Here is an 18,763-nt window from a genome sequence, read left to right as displayed (position 1 = left end):
TGGGATCATACACAAGAACAACGGCTGGGTTTATTACCTATGCAACAGGTGCGGGCATGGAATACTGTTAGTGGATTTTCCGAAAATATAAATACATATGTACATTCTCAAGCTGGTATTTATACAAATATAGATATCGTTGACTCCTTTCTTTATTGTCATTTAGGTTCTGCTTTTAACACGCAACGTATCTCAACAGGACATGGCAATGGTATGTGCACATATTTATCAGTAACTTACATACCGGGTTATGCGCTGACCAACTTGCTGCGGATCAGCGCAGATAGCTTTGGGATGTAAATGGATAAAGTCTTACGTATCTATTATCGTTTGTCAATTCATGTTATTCTATATTCCATTCAATGAGGCCTCCAAATATACACTAGAATTAGTTGTAGCGAATATCGTTTGCATAATTGTACAGAACAGGAGCAGAACTCTCGCTGGCTGGCGTAGAGGCTGGACACCGTGTGCTTGCCCATAACCAGCCACCTGCTTTTTTGGGAAAGAAGTCCGGCTATGCTGCTGCATACCAATCCATATCAGCCCAAGCCTAAGCCCAATCGTGCGAAAAAAACCGTGGATCAGTGGAAACATTGGTAGGGTCATTCTCCTGTGTGCGTACATTCGATAACACAACATACATATGTATGTAAATTCATTCGAATAGATGAGCTTGCGCTTAACAGCTCATTTCTTCTCCTCTTCTCCATTTCTCAAAACTAAAACAATTCAAGTGGAGGAAAAAATTAACACCAATTGGCTGCTTGAGGGTTTGATTACGCTTATTTCTCATGTACATATTTATGTAAATATTGTTGTATTCCGTTCATTAATATTCATTTACTTGCAGGACAATGCAGGAAATATGCAGAGTTTGCATGACAAACTCAGGACCATTCACAAATATTTTTGATGAAAGACCCACGTTGGAAACTTGCATTGCTGACATGATAACGCAGTGCACCGGGTACGTGGTTAGGCGAGGCGATTTACTACCAGAAAACATATGTCCGCCCTGCCTCGAGGATGCAGTGAGTGCATTCACCCTTAAGAAAACCTGTGAGCACAGTCATAAACTCTATTTCCCAGTGATGGTGGAGGATATAGAAGAATTTGCCGATACTCTAGATGATGAGGATTGGGAACCGTCAGATATTGAAAGTGAGCAGTCGAAACATTTTGAAAACGATGAAGAGATGAATCAAAATGATAGCAATAACATTGATCAATTTGTACGACCCTTCAAATGCTCCGACTGCACAAAATCCTTTCACCAAAAAGCCCATCTTAAATCACACACCCGTACGCACACAGGTGATCGACCCTACCAATGTTCCTACTGCTCGATGTCGTTTGCACAGAAATACAATCTTGACAGACACACTCGTTCACACACTAATGATCTTTCATACCAGTGCCCTCATTGCTCAAAGTCCTTCATACAAAAATGCAATCTTGAAAAACACACTCGTACTCACACAGGTGATCGACCCTACCAGTGCTCCCACTGTTCGAAGTCATTTCCACAAAAATCCCATCTCCATGTACACAACTGTACGCACGCCATGGAACTGCCGCATATGTGTCCTCACTGCTCTAAGTCATTTTCCCGTTCCGATAGTCTACGGATTCATATCCTCCGGTTGCACACGGATAAACGACCATACAAATGCTCTCACTGCTCGCAGTCATTTCAACAAAAATTTCATCTCCGAGAACACAGCCGTATTCACACTGGCGAACGGCCGCATAGATGCTCTTACTGCTCAAAGTCTTTTAAACAAAAATCAAAGCTTGATAGACACACTCTTACTCACACAGGGGAACGACCCTACCAATGCACTCAGTGCTCGAAGTCATTTCAGGAAAAGTCGAATCTCCAGGTACACCTCCGTTCTCACAAGTGCATCCACTGCTCAAAGACTTTTAGATACAGAAACAGTAGCTACCAAAGACACATACTAACTCACAAAAGCAACGACAACTGTGCCATTCCGTCATTCTTCGAGATCACATCCGTAAGAACGTTGAGAATGGAAGATTCTATTGCTCCTACTGCTCCAACCCTGGACCGTAATTATTCTAAGCATGACTTCTATGACTTAAATAAATTATGTATGTATGTAGATCAGAGGTCGGCTTAAAATGTTAATTCCAATAAAATATTATAAACGAGGGGGAACGTTGTGAGTTGCTGCGGACACCGCAACTCTACAGTTATACCCGATACTAAGTCAGTATGGCTTTCCTCCGGCAGACGCCGCTAATATTAAACGACACGACAAAGAGTGCGTGCGAGAGAGACAGAAAATCAGTCTGAGCGTGATGTCACGCGCTGCGTAGCCACTGCAAATTGATTTGTTCCTTTTGGCTACAAAAATTATCTGATCTGATCCAGATTCAGCAATCTGATAGATATGGTCGTTATCTATGATTCCCCGTTTTTAGTTTTCTCGAATCTGCAATATTGTGGATGCAACAGATTTTCGTCCTTTGTGTGGGCGGAAGGGGGTGGGGCGAAATTTTGAGATACACGTTTTATAGTGAGATCTAAGAGAAGTGCGGATTCCAAATTTGGTTACTCTAGCGTTAATAGTCTCTGAGATTTGTGAATATCCCCAGATTTGCATCCTTTGCGGGGGCGGAAGGGGGTGTGGCGAAATTTTGAAACAAACTCGTCTCGGTCCGATATATTAGGAGTGTGGATACCAAATTTGGTTGCTCTAGCTTTTATAGTCTCTGAGATCTAGGCGCTAATGTTTTACTCTAAGCAAAGCCGCCTATGCTACGTGTGTGTTAGAGAGAGACAGGGCGAGAAAAAATGAAATTGTTTTCTTGATGCTGGCTATAATAGTAATACGATCCAATTCAGATTCTGCAGTCTAAAAGATATGGTCATTCTCTACGATTCTGCGTTTTTTGTTTTCTCGTATCTTTAAAATTGTGGATGCCACAGATTTTCGCCCTTTGTGGGGGCGGAAGTGGGCGGGGCAAAGTTTTGAAATATTTTTGTAGCAGTGACATATCACAGAAGTCTGGATCCAAAACATCGTTGCTCTAGCTCTTATAGTCTTTGAGCATTAGGCGCTGAAGGGGACGGACAGACGGACAGACGGACGGATGAGTATCGGGTATAAAAAATTACAGTTAAGGGGAATAACATAATTGAACATATAAAATTCATAGATAGCGCTTAAAGATCTTGTTCTGCAGTAGGAGCGATCGTATCATCCTCTCTCAGCGTTCTTACGGCTGTGATCTCGAAGAGTGATGGAATGGCACAGTTGTCGTTGCTTGTGTGCGTTAGTATGTGTCTTTGGTAGCTACTGTTTCTGTATCTAAAAGTCTTTGAGCAGTGGATGCACTTGTGAGAACGGAGGTGTACCTGGAGATTCGACTTTTCCTGAAATGACTTCGAGCACTGAGTGCATTGGTAGGGTCGTTCCCCTGTGTGAGTAAGATTGTGTCTATCAAGCTTTGATTTTTGTTTAAAAGACTTTGAGCAGTAAGAACACCTGAACGGTCGTTCGCCAGTGTGAATCCGGGTGTGTTCTCGGAGATGAGATTTTTGTTGAAATGACTGCGAGCAGTGAGAACATTTGTATGGTCGTTCACCCGTGTGTGTACAAATGTGAATATGTAGAGGTTCTTCCTTGCTAAACGATTTGTAGCAGTGAGGACATTGGTAAGGTCGTTCACCCGTGTGCGATCGGATATGAATCCGGAGACTATCGGATCGAGCAAATGACTTGGAGCAGTGTGTACACTTGTGCGGCAGCTCCACAGTGTGAATACAGGTGTGTTCGTTGAGCTCGGAATTTTTTGTAAGCGACTGAAAGCAGTGAGAGCACTGGTGGGGTCTAATTGACAGCGGGCAGTCAGGAAATTTGTGTGTTCGTTCGTCTGAGTGAATAAGGATGTGTTTTTCATGACTGGATTTTTCTTTGAAGGACTTTAAACATTGGCAGCATTCGTAGCTTCGTTTATCTGTGTGCGTACGGGTGTGTCTATCAAGGCATGATTTTTGTATAAAAGACATCGAACAGTGGGAACAATGGTAGGGTCGTTCTCCTGTGTGCGTACGGGTGTGCGTTTGAAGAGTGTATTTTAGTCGAAATGACTTTGAGCATTCGGAGCATTTGTAGGGTCGATCATCTGTGTGCGTACGGATGTGAGTCTGTAGAGTTCTTTTCACGGAAAATGACTTGGAGCAGTGAGGACATTGGTAAGGTCGTTGATTCTTATGCAAACGGATATGAACTCTAAGACTTTCGTTTTGGGCAAAGGAACACTTATACGGTTGCTCACCAGTGTGTGTAAGGATGTGCTCTTTGAGTTTGATATTTTGTGTAAATGACATCGGGCAGTGAGAGCACTTGTAAGGTCGTTCACCTGTGTGGGAACGTGTGTGTATTTGAAGATGGGCGAGTTTTATAAATGATATGGAGCACTGGGAGCACTTATAAGGTGGATTCCCCATGTGCGTACGGGTGTGTCTTTTAAGATTCGATTTTTCTGTAAAAGACATCAAACAGTGGGAACATTGGTAGGGTCGTTCTCCTGAGTGAGTACGCGTGTGTGTTTGAAGGTTGCATTTTAGCCGAAATGATTTTGAGCAGCTGGAACATTTGTAGGGTCTGTCCATAATATCCGTCTTATTTTTGTTAATCCATAACTTGGTGTATCTCTTCATCGGTTTCTAATTGGTTCGATTGCTCATTTTCAATGTCTGAGGGTTCCCAATCCCCGCCTTCCAAATTGTCTTCTTCTCTATCGTCTTCCATCAGTGTTAAAAAGAGTGTATGGCTCTGCTCACATGTTTTTATAAGATTGAATGCATTTACAGCATCCTCAAGGCAAGGCGGACATATGTTTTCTGGTAGTAAATCGCCTCGGCTAACCGCGTACCCAGTGCACTGTGATATCATGTCAGCAATGCAAGTGTCCCATGTGTGTGTCTCATCAAAAATATTTGTGAATGGTCCGGAGTTTGCCCTGCAAACTCTGCATATTTCCTCCATAGTCCTGCAAGTAAATTACTATTATATATAAATAATACAGGACGCGCCATTGCATGCAGGAATGCATCGAATATTGAACAAAACGAGGGGGAACGTTGTGAGTTGCTGCGGACACCGCAACTCTACAGTTATACCCGATACTAAGTCAGTATGGCTTTCCTCCGGCAGACGCCGCTAATATTAAACGACACGACAAAGAGTGCGTGCGAGAGAGACAGAAAATCAGTCTGAGCGTGATGTCACGCGCTGCGTAGCCACTGAAAATTGATTTGTTCCTTTTGGCTACAAAAATTATCTGATCTGATCCAGATTCAGCAATCTGATAGATATGGTCGTTATCTATGATTCCCCGTTTTTAGTTTTCTCGAATCTGCAATATTGTGGATGCAACAGATTTTCGTCCTTTGTGTGGGCGGAAGGGGGTGGGGCGAAATTTTGAGATACACGTTTTATAGTGAGATCTAAGAGAAGTGCGGATTCCAAATTTGGTTACTCTAGCGTTAATAGTCTTTGAGATTTGTGAATATCCCCAGATTTGCATCCTTTGCGGGGGCGGAAGGGGGTGTGGCGAAATTTTGAAACAAACTCGTCTCGGTCTGATATATTAGGAGTGTGGATACCAAATTTGGTTGCTCTAGCTTTTATAGTCTCTGAGATCTAGGCGCTAATGTTTTACTCTAAGCAAAGCCGCCTATGCTACCTGTGTGTTAGAGAGAGACAGGGCGAGAAAAAATGAAATTGTTTTCTTGATGCTGGCTATAATAGTAATACGATCCAATTCAGATTCTGCAGTCTAAAAGATATGGTCATTCTCTACGATTCTGCGTTTTTTGTTTTCTCGTATCTTTAAAATTGTGGATGCCACAGATTTTCGCCCTTTGTGGGGGCGGAAGTGGGCGGGGCAAAGTTTTGAAATATTTTTGTAGCAGTGACATATCACAGAAGTCTGGATCCAAAACATCGTTGCTCTAGCTCTTATAGTCTTTGAGCATTAGGCGCTGAAGGGGACGGACAGACGGACAGACGGACAGACACACATGGCTCAATCGACTCGGCTATTGATGCTGATCAAGAATATATATACTTTATGGGGTCGGAAACGATTCCTTCTGGACGTTACACACATCCACTTTTACCACAAATCTAATATACCCCAATACTCATTTTGAGTATCGGGTATAAAAACGAACCCACTGTGCGGCTTTTATTAATTGCAAAAATGTAGTTTGGATGTTTCCTTGGCACGAATTAGTTTGTTTTGACCACAAAAAATAATAATTAGAGCTGTTAGACGCGAATTGTAGCACGACAAATTTATGTTATGCGAAAAGCCACAAAAAGTGCTGCTTGGCGCTAAAGGTATCGAAATAGTTTATGTTAACTGCAATGCTTAGTAGAAATTATATTCATTTAAATTTTGTGTTATATGATACTGGAAGAGGACAGAACAAGATAAAACACAAACTAAATTGCAAATCTGCAATGCTTCGAAGGACCCATGGGAGGAATGATTTGGGATCATACACAAGAACAACGGCTGGGTTTAGTACCTATGCAACAGGTGCGGGCATGGAATACTGTTAGTGGATTTTCCGAAAATATAAATACATATGTACATTCTCAAGCTGGTATTTATACAAATATAGATATCGTTGACTCCTTTCTTTATTGTCATTTAGGTTCTGCTTTTAACACGCAACGTATCTCAACAGGACATGGCAATGGTATGTGCACATATTTATCAGTAACTTACATACCGGGTTATGCGCTGACCAACTTGCTGCGGATCAGCGCAGATAGCTTTGGGATGTAAATGGATAAAGTCTTACGTATCTATTATCGTTTGTCAATTCATGTTATTCTATATTCCATTCAATGAGGCCTCCAAATATACACTAGAATTAGTTGTAGCGAATATCGTTTGCATAATTGTACAGAACAGGAGCAGAACTCTCGCTGGCTGGCGTAGAGGCTGGACACCGTGTGCTTGCCCATAACCAGCCACCTGCTTTTTTGGGAAAGAAGTCCGGCTATGCTGCTGCATACCAATCCATATCAGCCCAAGCCTAAGCCCAATCGTGCGAAAAAACCGTGGATCAGTGGAAACATTGGTAGGGTCATTCTCCTGTGTGCGTACATTCGATAACACAACATACATATGTATGTAAATTCATTCGAATAGATGAGCTTGCGCTTAACAGCTCATTTCTTCTCCTCTTCTCCATTTCTCAAAACTAAAACAATTCAAGTGGAGGAAAAAATTAACACCAATTGGCTGCTTGAGGGTTTGATTACACTTATTTCTCATGTACATATTTATGTAAATATTGTTGTATTCCGTTCATTAATATTCATTTACTTGCAGGACAATGCAGGAAATATGCAGAGTTTGCATGACAAACTCAGGACCATTCACAAATATTTTTGATGAAAGACCCACGTTGGAAACTTGCATTGCTGACATGATAACGCAGTGCACCGGGTACGTGGTTAGGCGAGGCGATTTACTACCAGAAAACATATGTCCGCCCTGCCTCGAGGATGCAGTGAGTGCATTCACCCTTAAGAAAACCTGTGAGCACAGTCATAAACTCTATTTCCCAGTGATGGTGGAGGATATAGAAGAATTTGCCGATACTCTAGATGATGAGGATTGGGAACCGTCAGATATTGAAAGTGAGCAGTCGAAACATTTTGAAAACGATGAAGAGATGAATCAAAATGATAGCAATAACATTGATCAATTTGTACGACCCTTCAAATGCTCCGACTGCACAAAATCCTTTCACCAAAAAGCCCATCTTCAATCACACACCCGTACGCACACAGGTGATCGACCCTACCAATGTTCCTACTGCTCGATGTCGTTTGCACAGAAATACAATCTTGACAGACACACTCGTTCACACACTAATGATCTTTCATACCAGTGCCCTCATTGCTCAAAGTCCTTCATACAAAAATGCAATCTTGAAAAACACACTCGTACTCACACAGGTGATCGACCCTACCAGTGCTCCCACTGTTCGAAGTCATTTCCACAAAAATCCCATCTCCATGTACACAACTGTACGCACGCCATGGAACTGCCGCATATGTGTCCTCACTGCTCTAAGTCATTTTCCCGTTCCGATAGTCTACGGATTCATATCCTCCGGTTGCACACGGATAAACGACCATACAAATGCTCTCACTGCTCGCAGTCATTTCAACAAAAATTTCATCTCCGAGAACACAGCCGTATTCACACTGGCGAACGGCCGCATAGATGCTCTTACTGCTCAAAGTCTTTTAAACAAAAATCAAAGCTTGATAGACACACTTTTACTCACACAGGGGAACGACCCTACCAATGCACTCAGTGCTCGAAGTCATTTCAGGAAAAGTCGAATCTCCAGGTACACCTCCGTTCTCACAAGTGCATCCACTGCTCAAAGACTTTTAGATACAGAAACAGTAGCTACCAAAGACACATACTAACTCACAAAAGCAACGACAACTGTGCCATTCCGTCATTCTTCGAGATCACATCCGTAAGAACGTTGAGAATGGAAGATTCTATTGCTCCTACTGCTCCAACCCTGGACCGTAATTATTCTAAGCATGACTTCTATGACTTAAATAAATTATGTATGTATGTAGATCAGAGGTCGGCTTAAAATGTTAATTCCAATAAAATATTATAAACGAGGGGGAACGTTGTGAGTTGCTGCGGACACCGCAACTCTACAGTTATACCCGATACTAAGTCAGTATGGCTTTCCTCCGGCAGACGCCGCTAATATTAAACGACACGACAAAGAGTGCGTGCGAGAGAGACAGAAAATCAGTCTGAGCGTGATGTCACGCGCTGCGTAGCCACTGCAAATTGATTTGTTCCTTTTGGCTACAAAAATTATCTGATCTGATCCAGATTCAGCAATCTGATAGATATGGTCGTTATCTATGATTCCCCGTTTTTAGTTTTCTCGAATCTGCAATATTGTGGATGCAACAGATTTTCGTCCTTTGTGTGGGCGGAAGGGGGTGGGGCGAAATTTTGAGATACACGTTTTATAGTGAGATCTAAGAGAAGTGCGGATTCCAAATTTGGTTACTCTAGCGTTAATAGTCTCTGAGATTTGTGAATATCCCCAGATTTGCATCCTTTGCGGGGGCGGAAGGGGGTGTGGCGAAATTTTGAAACAAACTCGTCTCGGTCCGATATATTAGGAGTGTGGATACCAAATTTGGTTGCTCTAGCTTTTATAGTCTCTGAGATCTAGGCGCTAATGTTTTACTCTAAGCAAAGCCGCCTATGCTACGTGTGTGTTAGAGAGAGACAGGGCGAGAAAAAATGAAATTGTTTTCTTGATGCTGGCTATAATAGTAATACGATCCAATTCAGATTCTGCAGTCTAAAAGATATGGTCATTCTCTACGATTCTGCGTTTTTTGTTTTCTCGTATCTTTAAAATTGTGGATGCCACAGATTTTCGCCCTTTGTGGGGGCGGAAGTGGGCGGGGCAAAGTTTTGAAATATTTTTGTAGCAGTGACATATCACAGAAGTCTGGATCCAAAACATCGTTGCTCTAGCTCTTATAGTCTTTGAGCATTAGGCGCTGAAGGGAACGGACAGACGGACAGACAGACATGGCTCAATCGACTCGGCTATTGATGCTGATCAAGAATATATATACTTTATGGGGTCGGAAACGATTCCTTCTGGACGTTACACACATCCACTTTTACCACAAATCTAATATACCCCAATACTCATTTTGGGTATCAGGTATAAAAACGAACCCACTGTGCGGCTTTTATTAATTGCAAAAATGTAGTTTGGATGTTTCCTTGGCACGAATTAGTTTGTTTTGACCACAAAAAATAATAATTAGAGCTGTTAGACGCGAATTGTAGCACGACAAATTTATGTTATGCGAAAAGCCACAAAAAGTGCTGCTTGGCGCTAAAGGTATCGAAATAGTTTATGTTAACTGCAATGCTTAGTAGAAATTATATTCATTTAAATTTTGTGTTATATGATACTGGAAGAGGACAGAACAAGATAAAACACAAACTAAATTGCAAATCTGCAATGCTTCGAAGGACCCATGGGAGGAATGATTTGGGATCATACACAAGAACAACGGCTGGGTTTAGTACCTATGCAACAGGTGCGGGCATGGAATACTGTTAGTGGATTTTCCGAAAATATAAATACATATGTACATTCTCAAGCTGGTATTTATACAAATATAGATATCGTTGACTCCTTTCTTTATTGTCATTTAGGTTCTGCTTTTAACACGCAACGTATCTCAACAGGACATGGCAATGGTATGTGCACATATTTATCAGTAACTTACATACCGGGTTATGCGCTGACCAACTTGCTGCGGATCAGCGCAGATAGCTTTGGGATGTAAATGGATAAAGTCTTACGTATCTATTATCGTTTGTCAATTCATGTTATTCTATATTCCATTCAATGAGGCCTCCAAATATACACTAGAATTAGTTGTAGCGAATATCGTTTGCATAATTGTACAGAACAGGAGCAGAACTCTCGCTGGCTGGCGTAGAGGCTGGACACCGTGTGCTTGCCCATAACCAGCCACCTGCTTTTTTGGGAAAGAAGTCCGGCTATGCTGCTGCATACCAATCCATATCAGCCCAAGCCTAAGCCCAATCGTGCGAAAAAACCGTGGATCAGTGGAAACATTGGTAGGGTCATTCTCCTGTGTGCGTACATTCGATAACACAACATACATATGTATGTAAATTCATTCGAATAGATGAGCTTGCGCTTAACAGCTCATTTCTACTCCTCTTCTCCATTTCTCAAAACTAAAACAATTCAAGTGGAGGAAAAAATTAACACCAATTGGCTGCTTGAGGGTTTGATTACGCTTATTTCTCATGTACATATTTATGTAAATATTGTGGTATTCCGTTCATTAATATTCATTTACTTGCAGGACAATGCAGGAAATATGCAGAGTTTGCATGACAAACTCAGGACCATTCACAAATATTTTTGATGAAAGACCCACGTTGGAAACTTGCATTGCTGACATGATAACGCAGTGCACCGGGTACGTGGTTAGGCGAGGCGATTTACTACCAGAAAACATATGTCCGCCCTGCCTCGAGGATGCAGTGAGTGCATTCACCCTTAAGAAAACCTGTGAGCACAGTCATAAACTCTATTTCCCAGTGATGGTGGAGGATATAGAAGAATTTGCCGATACTCTAGATGATGAGGATTGGGAACCGTCAGATATTGAAAGTGAGCAGTCGAAACATTTTGAAAACGATGAAGAGATGAATCAAAATGATAGCAATAACATTGATCAATTTGTACGACCCTTCAAATGCTCCGACTGCACAAAATCCTTTCACCAAAAAGCCCATCTTCAATCACACACCCGTACGCACACAGGTGATCGACCCTACCAATGTTCCTACTGCTCGATGTCGTTTGCACAGAAATACAATCTTGACAGACACACTCGTTCACACACTAATGATCTTTCATACCAGTGCCCTCATTGCTCAAAGTCCTTCATACAAAAATGCAATCTTGAAAAACACACTCGTACTCACACAGGTGATCGACCCTACCAGTGCTCCCACTGTTCGAAGTCATTTCCACAAAAATCCCATCTCCATGTACACAACTGTACGCACGCTATGGAACTGCCGCATATGTGTCCTCACTGCTCTAAGTCATTTTCCCGTTCCGATAGTCTACGGATTCATATCCTCCGGTTGCACACGGATAAACGACCTTACAAATGCTCTCACTGCTCGCAGTCATTTCAACAAAAATTTCATCTCCGAGAACACAGCCGTATTCACACTGGCGAACGGCCGCATAGATGCTCTTACTGCTCAAAGTCTTTTAAACAAAAATCAAAGCTTGATAGACACACTTTTACTCACACAGGGGAACGACCCTACCAATGCACTCAGTGCTCGAAGTCATTTCAGGAAAAGTCGAATCTCCAGGTACACCTCCGTTCTCACAAGTGCATCCACTGCTCAAAGACTTTTAGATACAGAAACAGTAGCTACCAAAGACACATACTAACTCACAAAAGCAACGACAACTGTGCCATTCCGTCATTCTTCGAGATCACATCCGTAAGAACGTTGAGAATGGAAGATTCTATTGCTCCTACTGCTCCAACCCTGGACCGTAATTATTCTAAGCATGACTTCTATGACTTAAATAAATTATGTATGTATGTAGAGCAGAGGTCGGCTTAAAATGTTAATTCCAATAAAATATTATAAACGAGGGGGAACGTTGTGAGTTGCTGCGGACACCGCAACTCTACAGTTATACCCGATACTAAGTCAGTATGGCTTTCCTCCGGCAGACGCCGCTAATATTAAACGACACGACAAAGAGTGTGTGCGAGAGAGACAGAAAATCAGTCTGAGCGTGATGTCACGCGCTGCGTAGCCACTGCAAATTGATTTGTTCCTTTTGGCTACAAAAATTATCTGATCTGATCCAGATTCAGCAATCTGATAGATATGGTCGTTATCTATGATTCCCCGTTTTTAGTTTTCTCGAATCTGCAATATTGTGGATGCAACAGATTTTCGTCCTTTGTGTGGGCGGAAGGGGGTGGGGCGAAATTTTGAGATACACGTTTTATAGTGAGATCTAAGAGAAGTGCGGATTCCAAATTTGGTTACTCTAGCCTTAATAGTCTCTGAGATTTGTGAATATCCCCAGATTTGCATCCTTTGCGGGGGCGGAAGGGGGTGTGGCGAAATTTTGAAACAAACTCGTCTCGGTCCGATATATTAGGAGTGTGGATACCAAATTTGGTTGCTCTAGCTTTTATAGTCTCTGAGATCTAGGCGCTAATGTTTTACTCTAAGCAAAGCCGCCTATGCTACGTGTGTGTTAGAGAGAGACAGGGCGAGAAAAAATGAAATTGTTTTCTTGATGCTGGCTATAATAGTAACACGATCCAATTCAGATTCTGCAGTCTAAAAGATATGGTCATTCTCTACGATTCTGCGTTTTTTGTTTTCTCGTATCTTTAAAATTGTGGATGCCACAGATTTTCGCCCTTTGTGGGGGCGGAAGTGGGCGGGGCAAAGTTTTGAAATATTTTTGTAGCAGTGACATATCACAGAAGTCTGGATCCAAAACATCGTTGCTCTAGCTCTTATAGTCTTTGAGCATTAGGCGCTGAAGGGGACGGACAGACGGACAGACGGACAGACAGACATGGCTCAATCGACTCGGCTATTGATGCTGATCAAGAATATATATACTTTATGGGGTCGGAAACGATTCCTTCTGGACGTTACACACATCCACTTTTACCACAAATCTAATATACCCCAATACTCATTTTGAGTATCGGGTATAAAAACGAACCCACTGTGCGGCTTTTATTAATTGCAAAAATGTAGTTTGGATGTTTCCTTGGCACGAATTAGTTTGTTTTGACCACAAAAAATAATAATTAGAGCTGTTAGACGCGAATTGTAGCACGACAAATTTATGTTATGCGAAAAGCCACAAAAAGTGCTGCTTGGCGCTAAAGGTATCGAAATAGTTTATGTTAACTGCAATGCTTAGTAGAAATTATATTCATTTAAATTTTGTGTTATATGATACTGGAAGAGGACAGAACAAGATAAAACACAAACTAAATTGCAAATCTGCAATGCTTCGAAGGACCCATGGGAGGAATGATTTGGGATCATACACAAGAACAACGCCTGGGTTTAGTACCTATGCAACAGGTGCGGGCATGGAATACTGTTAGTGGATTTTCCGAAAATATAAATACATATGTACATTCTCAAGCTGGTATTTATACAAATATAGATATCGTTGACTCCTTTCTTTATTGTCATTTAGGTTCTGCTTTTAACACGCAACGTATCTCAACAGGACATGGCAATGGTATGTGCACATATTTATCAGTAACTTACATACCGGGTTATGCGCTGACCAACTTGCTGCGGATCAGCGCAGATAGCTTTGGGATGTAAATGGATAAAGTCTTACGTATCTATTATCGTTTGTCAATTCATGTTATTCTATATTCCATTCAATGAGGCCTCCAAATATACACTAGAATTAGTTGTAGCGAATATCGTTTGCATAATTGTACAGAACAGGAGCAGAACTCTCGCTGGCTGGCGTAGAGGCTGGACACCGTGTGCTTGCCCATAACCAGCCACCTGCTTTTTTGGGAAAGAAGTCCGGCTATGCTGCTGCATACCAATCCATATCAGCCCAAGCCTAAGCCCAATCGTGCGAAAAAACCGTGGATCAGTGGAAACATTGGTAGGGTCATTCTCCTGTGTGCGTACATTCGATAACACAACATACATATGTATGTAAATTCATTCGAATAGATGAGCTTGCGCTTAACAGCTCATTTCTTCTCCTCTTCTCCATTTCTCAAAACTAAAACAATTCAAGTGGAGGAAAAAATTAACACCAATTGGCTGCTTGAGGGTTTGATTACGCTTATTTCTCATGTACATATTTATGTAAATATTGTTGTATTCCGTTCATTAATATTCATTTACTTGCAGGACAATGCAGGAAATATGCAGAGTTTGCATGACAAACTCCGGACCATTCACAAATATTTTTGATGAAAGACCCACGTTGGAAACTTGCATTGCTGACATGATAACGCAGTGCACCGGGTACGTGGTTAGGCGAGGCGATTTACTACCAGAAAACATATGTCCGCCCTGCCTCGAGGATGCAGTGAGTGCATTCACCCTTAAGAAAACCTGTGAGCACAGTCATAAACATAAACAGTCAGGACCTGCAAGTGCCAACCGTCACTCAGCCGTGCGCCGCCGAAAAATTAACTCCGACCACTCCAAGTGTACAGCAGTTGATCTCGTTTGCCACTACAAAGGCAACGAAAGCTGCTGGCGATGCAGATTCGGTAGCCGAATTCATCGCCTCGGAGAATGTGCAGCCAAGTACGTCTGCTGCGTCCGTGTCCGTGGTGTCCGCAAGTTCACTAGTTGTCCCGTCTATCCCGATCCCACCAGTAAATAGACGTTCCGGACCTCCGGATATTGCCACCACAGGTACTAGACCTGCGGTGACTAAACCACTGGTGGGAGTCCCACCAAAACGACAAGTTTTTGTTTCACGGCTGGCCCCTGACCTCACATCTAATGATGTAACTGCTTTCATTCAAAGCAAAATAAAAGCCGTGGGTTTAAAGGTGGAGAAATTTAACTTCTCTTATGCCAGGGAGATAGCGTCGTTTAAGATAAGCATCTCCCCAACTCAATTTGACACCATTTGCTCCACCAAATTTTGGCCGGAGCATTTGGTGGTGAAGGAGTTTAAGGCTAAGAAGAAGAATAGGCCCCCCATATCGCTTCCAAATCTTTCCAGCGTGCCACCCTCAACCTCAACTTCCTCTTCCTCAACTTCCCGTCTTGCTCCAACCTTTCCAAAAAACTAACTTCTCTTTTAGTAACCTATCAGAATGTAAGAGGCTTGCGTAGTAAGCTCAGCATTCTTTTCCGGGATAGTGTTGCATTTGCTTCCCACGTTATTGTGTTTACTGAAACCTGGTTAAAGCCGGACATTCTTAGTTCCGAGGTTTTGGCAGGTCGGTACACAACTTTTAGAAAGGACCGTTCGTCTCGACGTGCAGGAGGGGTTCTAATTGCAGTGGACTCTTACTTCACGTCAGAACACTTCACAGTCCAAGTTCAACAGGAACTGGAATTCCTGTGTGTAAAACTGATTCTTCCCGCTTTCGCTATATTCATTACTTGCTCGTATATCCCACCTTCTTCGGATATTTCAATTTATGAGCAGCACTTGTCCGCTTTAACCGCTGTTGCTTCCTCGCTATCTGATAAAGATCGTATGATAGTTCTTGGTGACTTCAACTTGCCAGGAACTGTTTGGTCTTCGGTAAACGAGTCTAGTATCCTAGTGCCCATGTCACGACATGACTTTGTTGACGGCTTGCTTGACCTATCCCTGTCTCAAGTCAATCATGTGAAAAATTCCTTGGGTCGATTGCTTGATCTATGCTTTGTATCGGATCCGACCATAGTGTTGTTAACCCGAGCCCTTCCGCTCACTATACCTGAAGACGCCTACCACCCTACTTTCGAGGTGTCGCTAGACATAGGACCAACTGTATTGGATCGGTCGAGTAGACTACCTGAACGTGTCCGTTGCTTTCGTAAAGCCGAGTTTGCGAAGCTTAATAACCTAATTAGGGATTTTGATTGGTCCGCTTTGTACTTGTGCACTGATGTCACAAAAGGCACAAACATTTTTTACAATGCTCTTGGCACATTTTTTGATTCTTGTGTCCCGCTTTCTTGTCCGATTAGATCTGGAAAACCCCCTTGGTTTACCAAAGAGTTATCCAGTCTAAAAAACTTAAAATCAAGACTTTATAAAAAATTTCAAGAAGTGGGTTCTCCTACTTCTCACTCTCGTTATGTAATACTCGGTCAAACTTTTCAGTTCTTAATGCTCAATGCTATAAGAACTACCTATCTCGTTGCAGGATACGTTTTTCTCAGGACCCTAAACAGTTTTACTGCTTCGTAAACAGTAAGCGTAGAACGTCCGCACACCCATCCTCGCTATCATTTTGTAATACGTCGGCAAATAATGATCAGGCAATTGCCGATCTTTTTGCCCAGTTTTTCCAAACCACCTATTCTGAGGAACGCTACTCTGGTCAACCGTACCCATACGGATTACCGAGGTCGAACGGCATTTTCAGTCCCTTGTTAAATGAATATTCCCTACTTCAAGATCTTCGACTAGTTAAGCCGGTGTTTTCACCGGGTCCAGACGGGGTTCCAGGTTGTGTACTCAGGTACTGCGCCGAGGCTCTGTGTGGACCATTGCTTAAACTATTCACCCTGTCCATTGATTCCTCTTGCTTCCCCCCAATCTGGAAGGAATCGTTTATAATTCCTCTCCATAAAAAAGGTAGCAAGTCTGAAGCAAAAAATTATAGAGGTATAGCAAAGTTATCCGCTATTCCCAAATTGTTTGAGAAGGTTTTAACTCCGCACTTGCAACATCTCTGCAAGTCACTTATATCTCCAACTCAGCATGGATTTATAAGGCGGCGATCAACCACCACGAACTTGTTAGAGTTTACCTCTTTCATTATTAAAGGCTTTCAAGGTAACTTACAGACGGATGTTATTTACACCGACTTTAGTAAAGCATTCGACTCTGTAAACCATTCCCTTTTAGCACATAAACTTGACCTTTTAGGGTTTCCGCCCAACCTCCTGAGATGGATTTCTAGCTATCTTTGTTCTAGGTCTCAAAGAGTCCTCTTCAAAAACTCCCTCTCTTTACCAGTAAAGGTTTCTTCGGGAGTACCACAGGGCAGCCATCTAGGCCCCTTACTCTTCACACTCTTTATTAATGACTTGCCTTCAGTAATAACATACTCTCGAGTACTTATGTATGCGGATGATGTTAAACTCTGTGTCCAGTACAAGGACATTTCATTTCATTCTCGCTTGCAATCCGATCTCAATAGCTTTCAGTCATGGTGTTGTGCAAACTTGTTACACCTTAATGCCTCGAAATGCAAAGTTATGACATTTCATCGTTCTAACCCTTTGTTGGCTCCCTACACCCTATTTGGGGGTTCTCTTGAGAGAATTACCCTAGTGGATGATCTGGGTGTTATGTTAGATCCCAAGTTAAAGTTTTCCGAACACATTTCTACCATGGTAAATAAGGCCATGGGCGTGCTTGGGTTTATAAAGAGGTGGTCAAAGGAATTTGACGACCCCTATATAACAAAGACTCTCTATACCTCGCTTGTTCGTCCGATCTTAGAATACGGCTCCTGTGTATGGTGCCCTCAGTACAAAGTACACCAGGACCGTATAGAATCAGTACAGAAAAACTTTTTACTCTTTGCTCTGCGGGGCCTTTACTGGGATGCGGGTGTAAGACTCCCATCTTACTCTAGTAGACTATTATTAGTAAACCTCCCATCCTTAGTTAACCGTAGAAAAATGCTTGGTGTGATATTTATGCACAACTTGATCAGGGGTGACATAGACAGCCCTGATCTGTTGAGCCGCATAAACTTCACGATTCCTATTAGACTGACTAGAAACTTTATACCGTTGTTCCTTCCACTTTGTAGATCGAATTATTCCTTGCATGAACCGTTTAGGGTCTTATGCTCGGATTATAATTCCCTCTACCATATTATATCCTCCACTAATTCTCTTCCTCTTATTAAATTACTAATCCTTACACACCTTTCTAGAAATTAGTAATTGTAGTGGTATTTGTATTTTGTATTTTATTGCATGCTTAATTTCTTAATAAGTTTAGTGCTAATTTTCCTCGAAGGTTAGTCTAATATCTATCTTTCTTGCATGCTCGCGTTTGGTTCGGCTACGCACCGCGCGTCATGCGGCAGCGCCCCTCGGTCGGTTGGGCGGGAGGAGGGCTGCGTTTTGCCTGGGATCCGCGCGTAACAGCCTTCTGCTGGTGTCACACGGGCCACTTGACGGTGCAGTAATTGCATCGCCTCTTGTTAGATGCAGTCATTGCATGTCAACGTCCAATTAATAAACTCTATTTCCCAGTGATGGTGGAGGATATAGAAGAATTTGCCGATACTCTAGATTGAAAGTGAGCAGTCGAAACATTTTGAAAACGATGAAGAGATGAATCAAAATGATAGCAATAACATTGATCAATTTGTACGACCCT

The 18,763-nt window shown here is 42.2% G+C and overlaps 2 protein-coding genes across 2 annotated transcripts; one reads left to right on the top strand and one right to left on the bottom strand.

The window, feature by feature from the left end:
- Nucleotides 1-1,140: 1,140 nt before the first annotated feature.
- LOC113565951 (zinc finger protein 239-like) lies at nt 1,141-2,080 on the top strand. The gene is made up of 2 exons (XM_026989361.1): nt 1,141-1,944; nt 2,013-2,080. Exons 1-2 carry the CDS (start codon nt 1,200-1,202, stop codon nt 2,078-2,080), a joined length of 813 nt encoding a protein of 270 aa, XP_026845162.1. The 5' UTR covers nt 1,141-1,199.
- Nucleotides 2,081-3,196: 1,116 nt separating this feature from the next.
- LOC113565950 (zinc finger protein 436-like) lies at nt 3,197-6,248 on the bottom strand. Its single transcript, XM_026989359.1, has 3 exons — nt 6,215-6,248; nt 4,680-5,028; nt 3,197-3,835 (listed from the first exon to the last, which is right to left on the bottom strand). Exons 2-3 carry the CDS (start codon nt 5,022-5,024, stop codon nt 3,197-3,199), a joined length of 984 nt encoding a protein of 327 aa, XP_026845160.1. The 5' UTR covers nt 5,025-5,028; nt 6,215-6,248.
- Nucleotides 6,249-18,763: the final 12,515 nt, after the last annotated feature.

Source organism: Drosophila persimilis, unplaced genomic scaffold (assembly GCF_003286085.1).
Source record: "Drosophila persimilis strain 14011-0111.01,24,50 unplaced genomic scaffold, DperRS2 tig00000233-arrow-arrow-pilon, whole genome shotgun sequence".
Classification (NCBI taxonomy): domain Eukaryota; kingdom Metazoa; phylum Arthropoda; class Insecta; order Diptera; family Drosophilidae; genus Drosophila; species Drosophila persimilis.
The sequence above is the reverse complement of the archived record's forward strand: the minus strand, read 5'-3'. Positions and strand labels throughout refer to the sequence as shown.

Coding starts and splice junctions, on each gene's coding strand:
- LOC113565951 (XM_026989361.1), top strand. CDS start 1,200: ATGAATCAAAATGATAGCAATAACATTGATCAATTTGTACGACCCTTC. Junction 1,945..2,012: donor GACTTTTAGATACAGAAACA/GTAGCTACCAAA, acceptor TCATTCTTCGAG/ATCACATCCGTAAGAACGTT.
- LOC113565950 (XM_026989359.1), bottom strand. CDS start 5,024: ATGGAGGAAATATGCAGAGTTTGCAGGGCAAACTCCGGACCATTCACA. Junction 3,836..4,679: donor CCGATGAAGAGATACACCAA/GTTATGGATTAA, acceptor CACTGCTTTCAG/TCGCTTACAAAAAATTCCGA.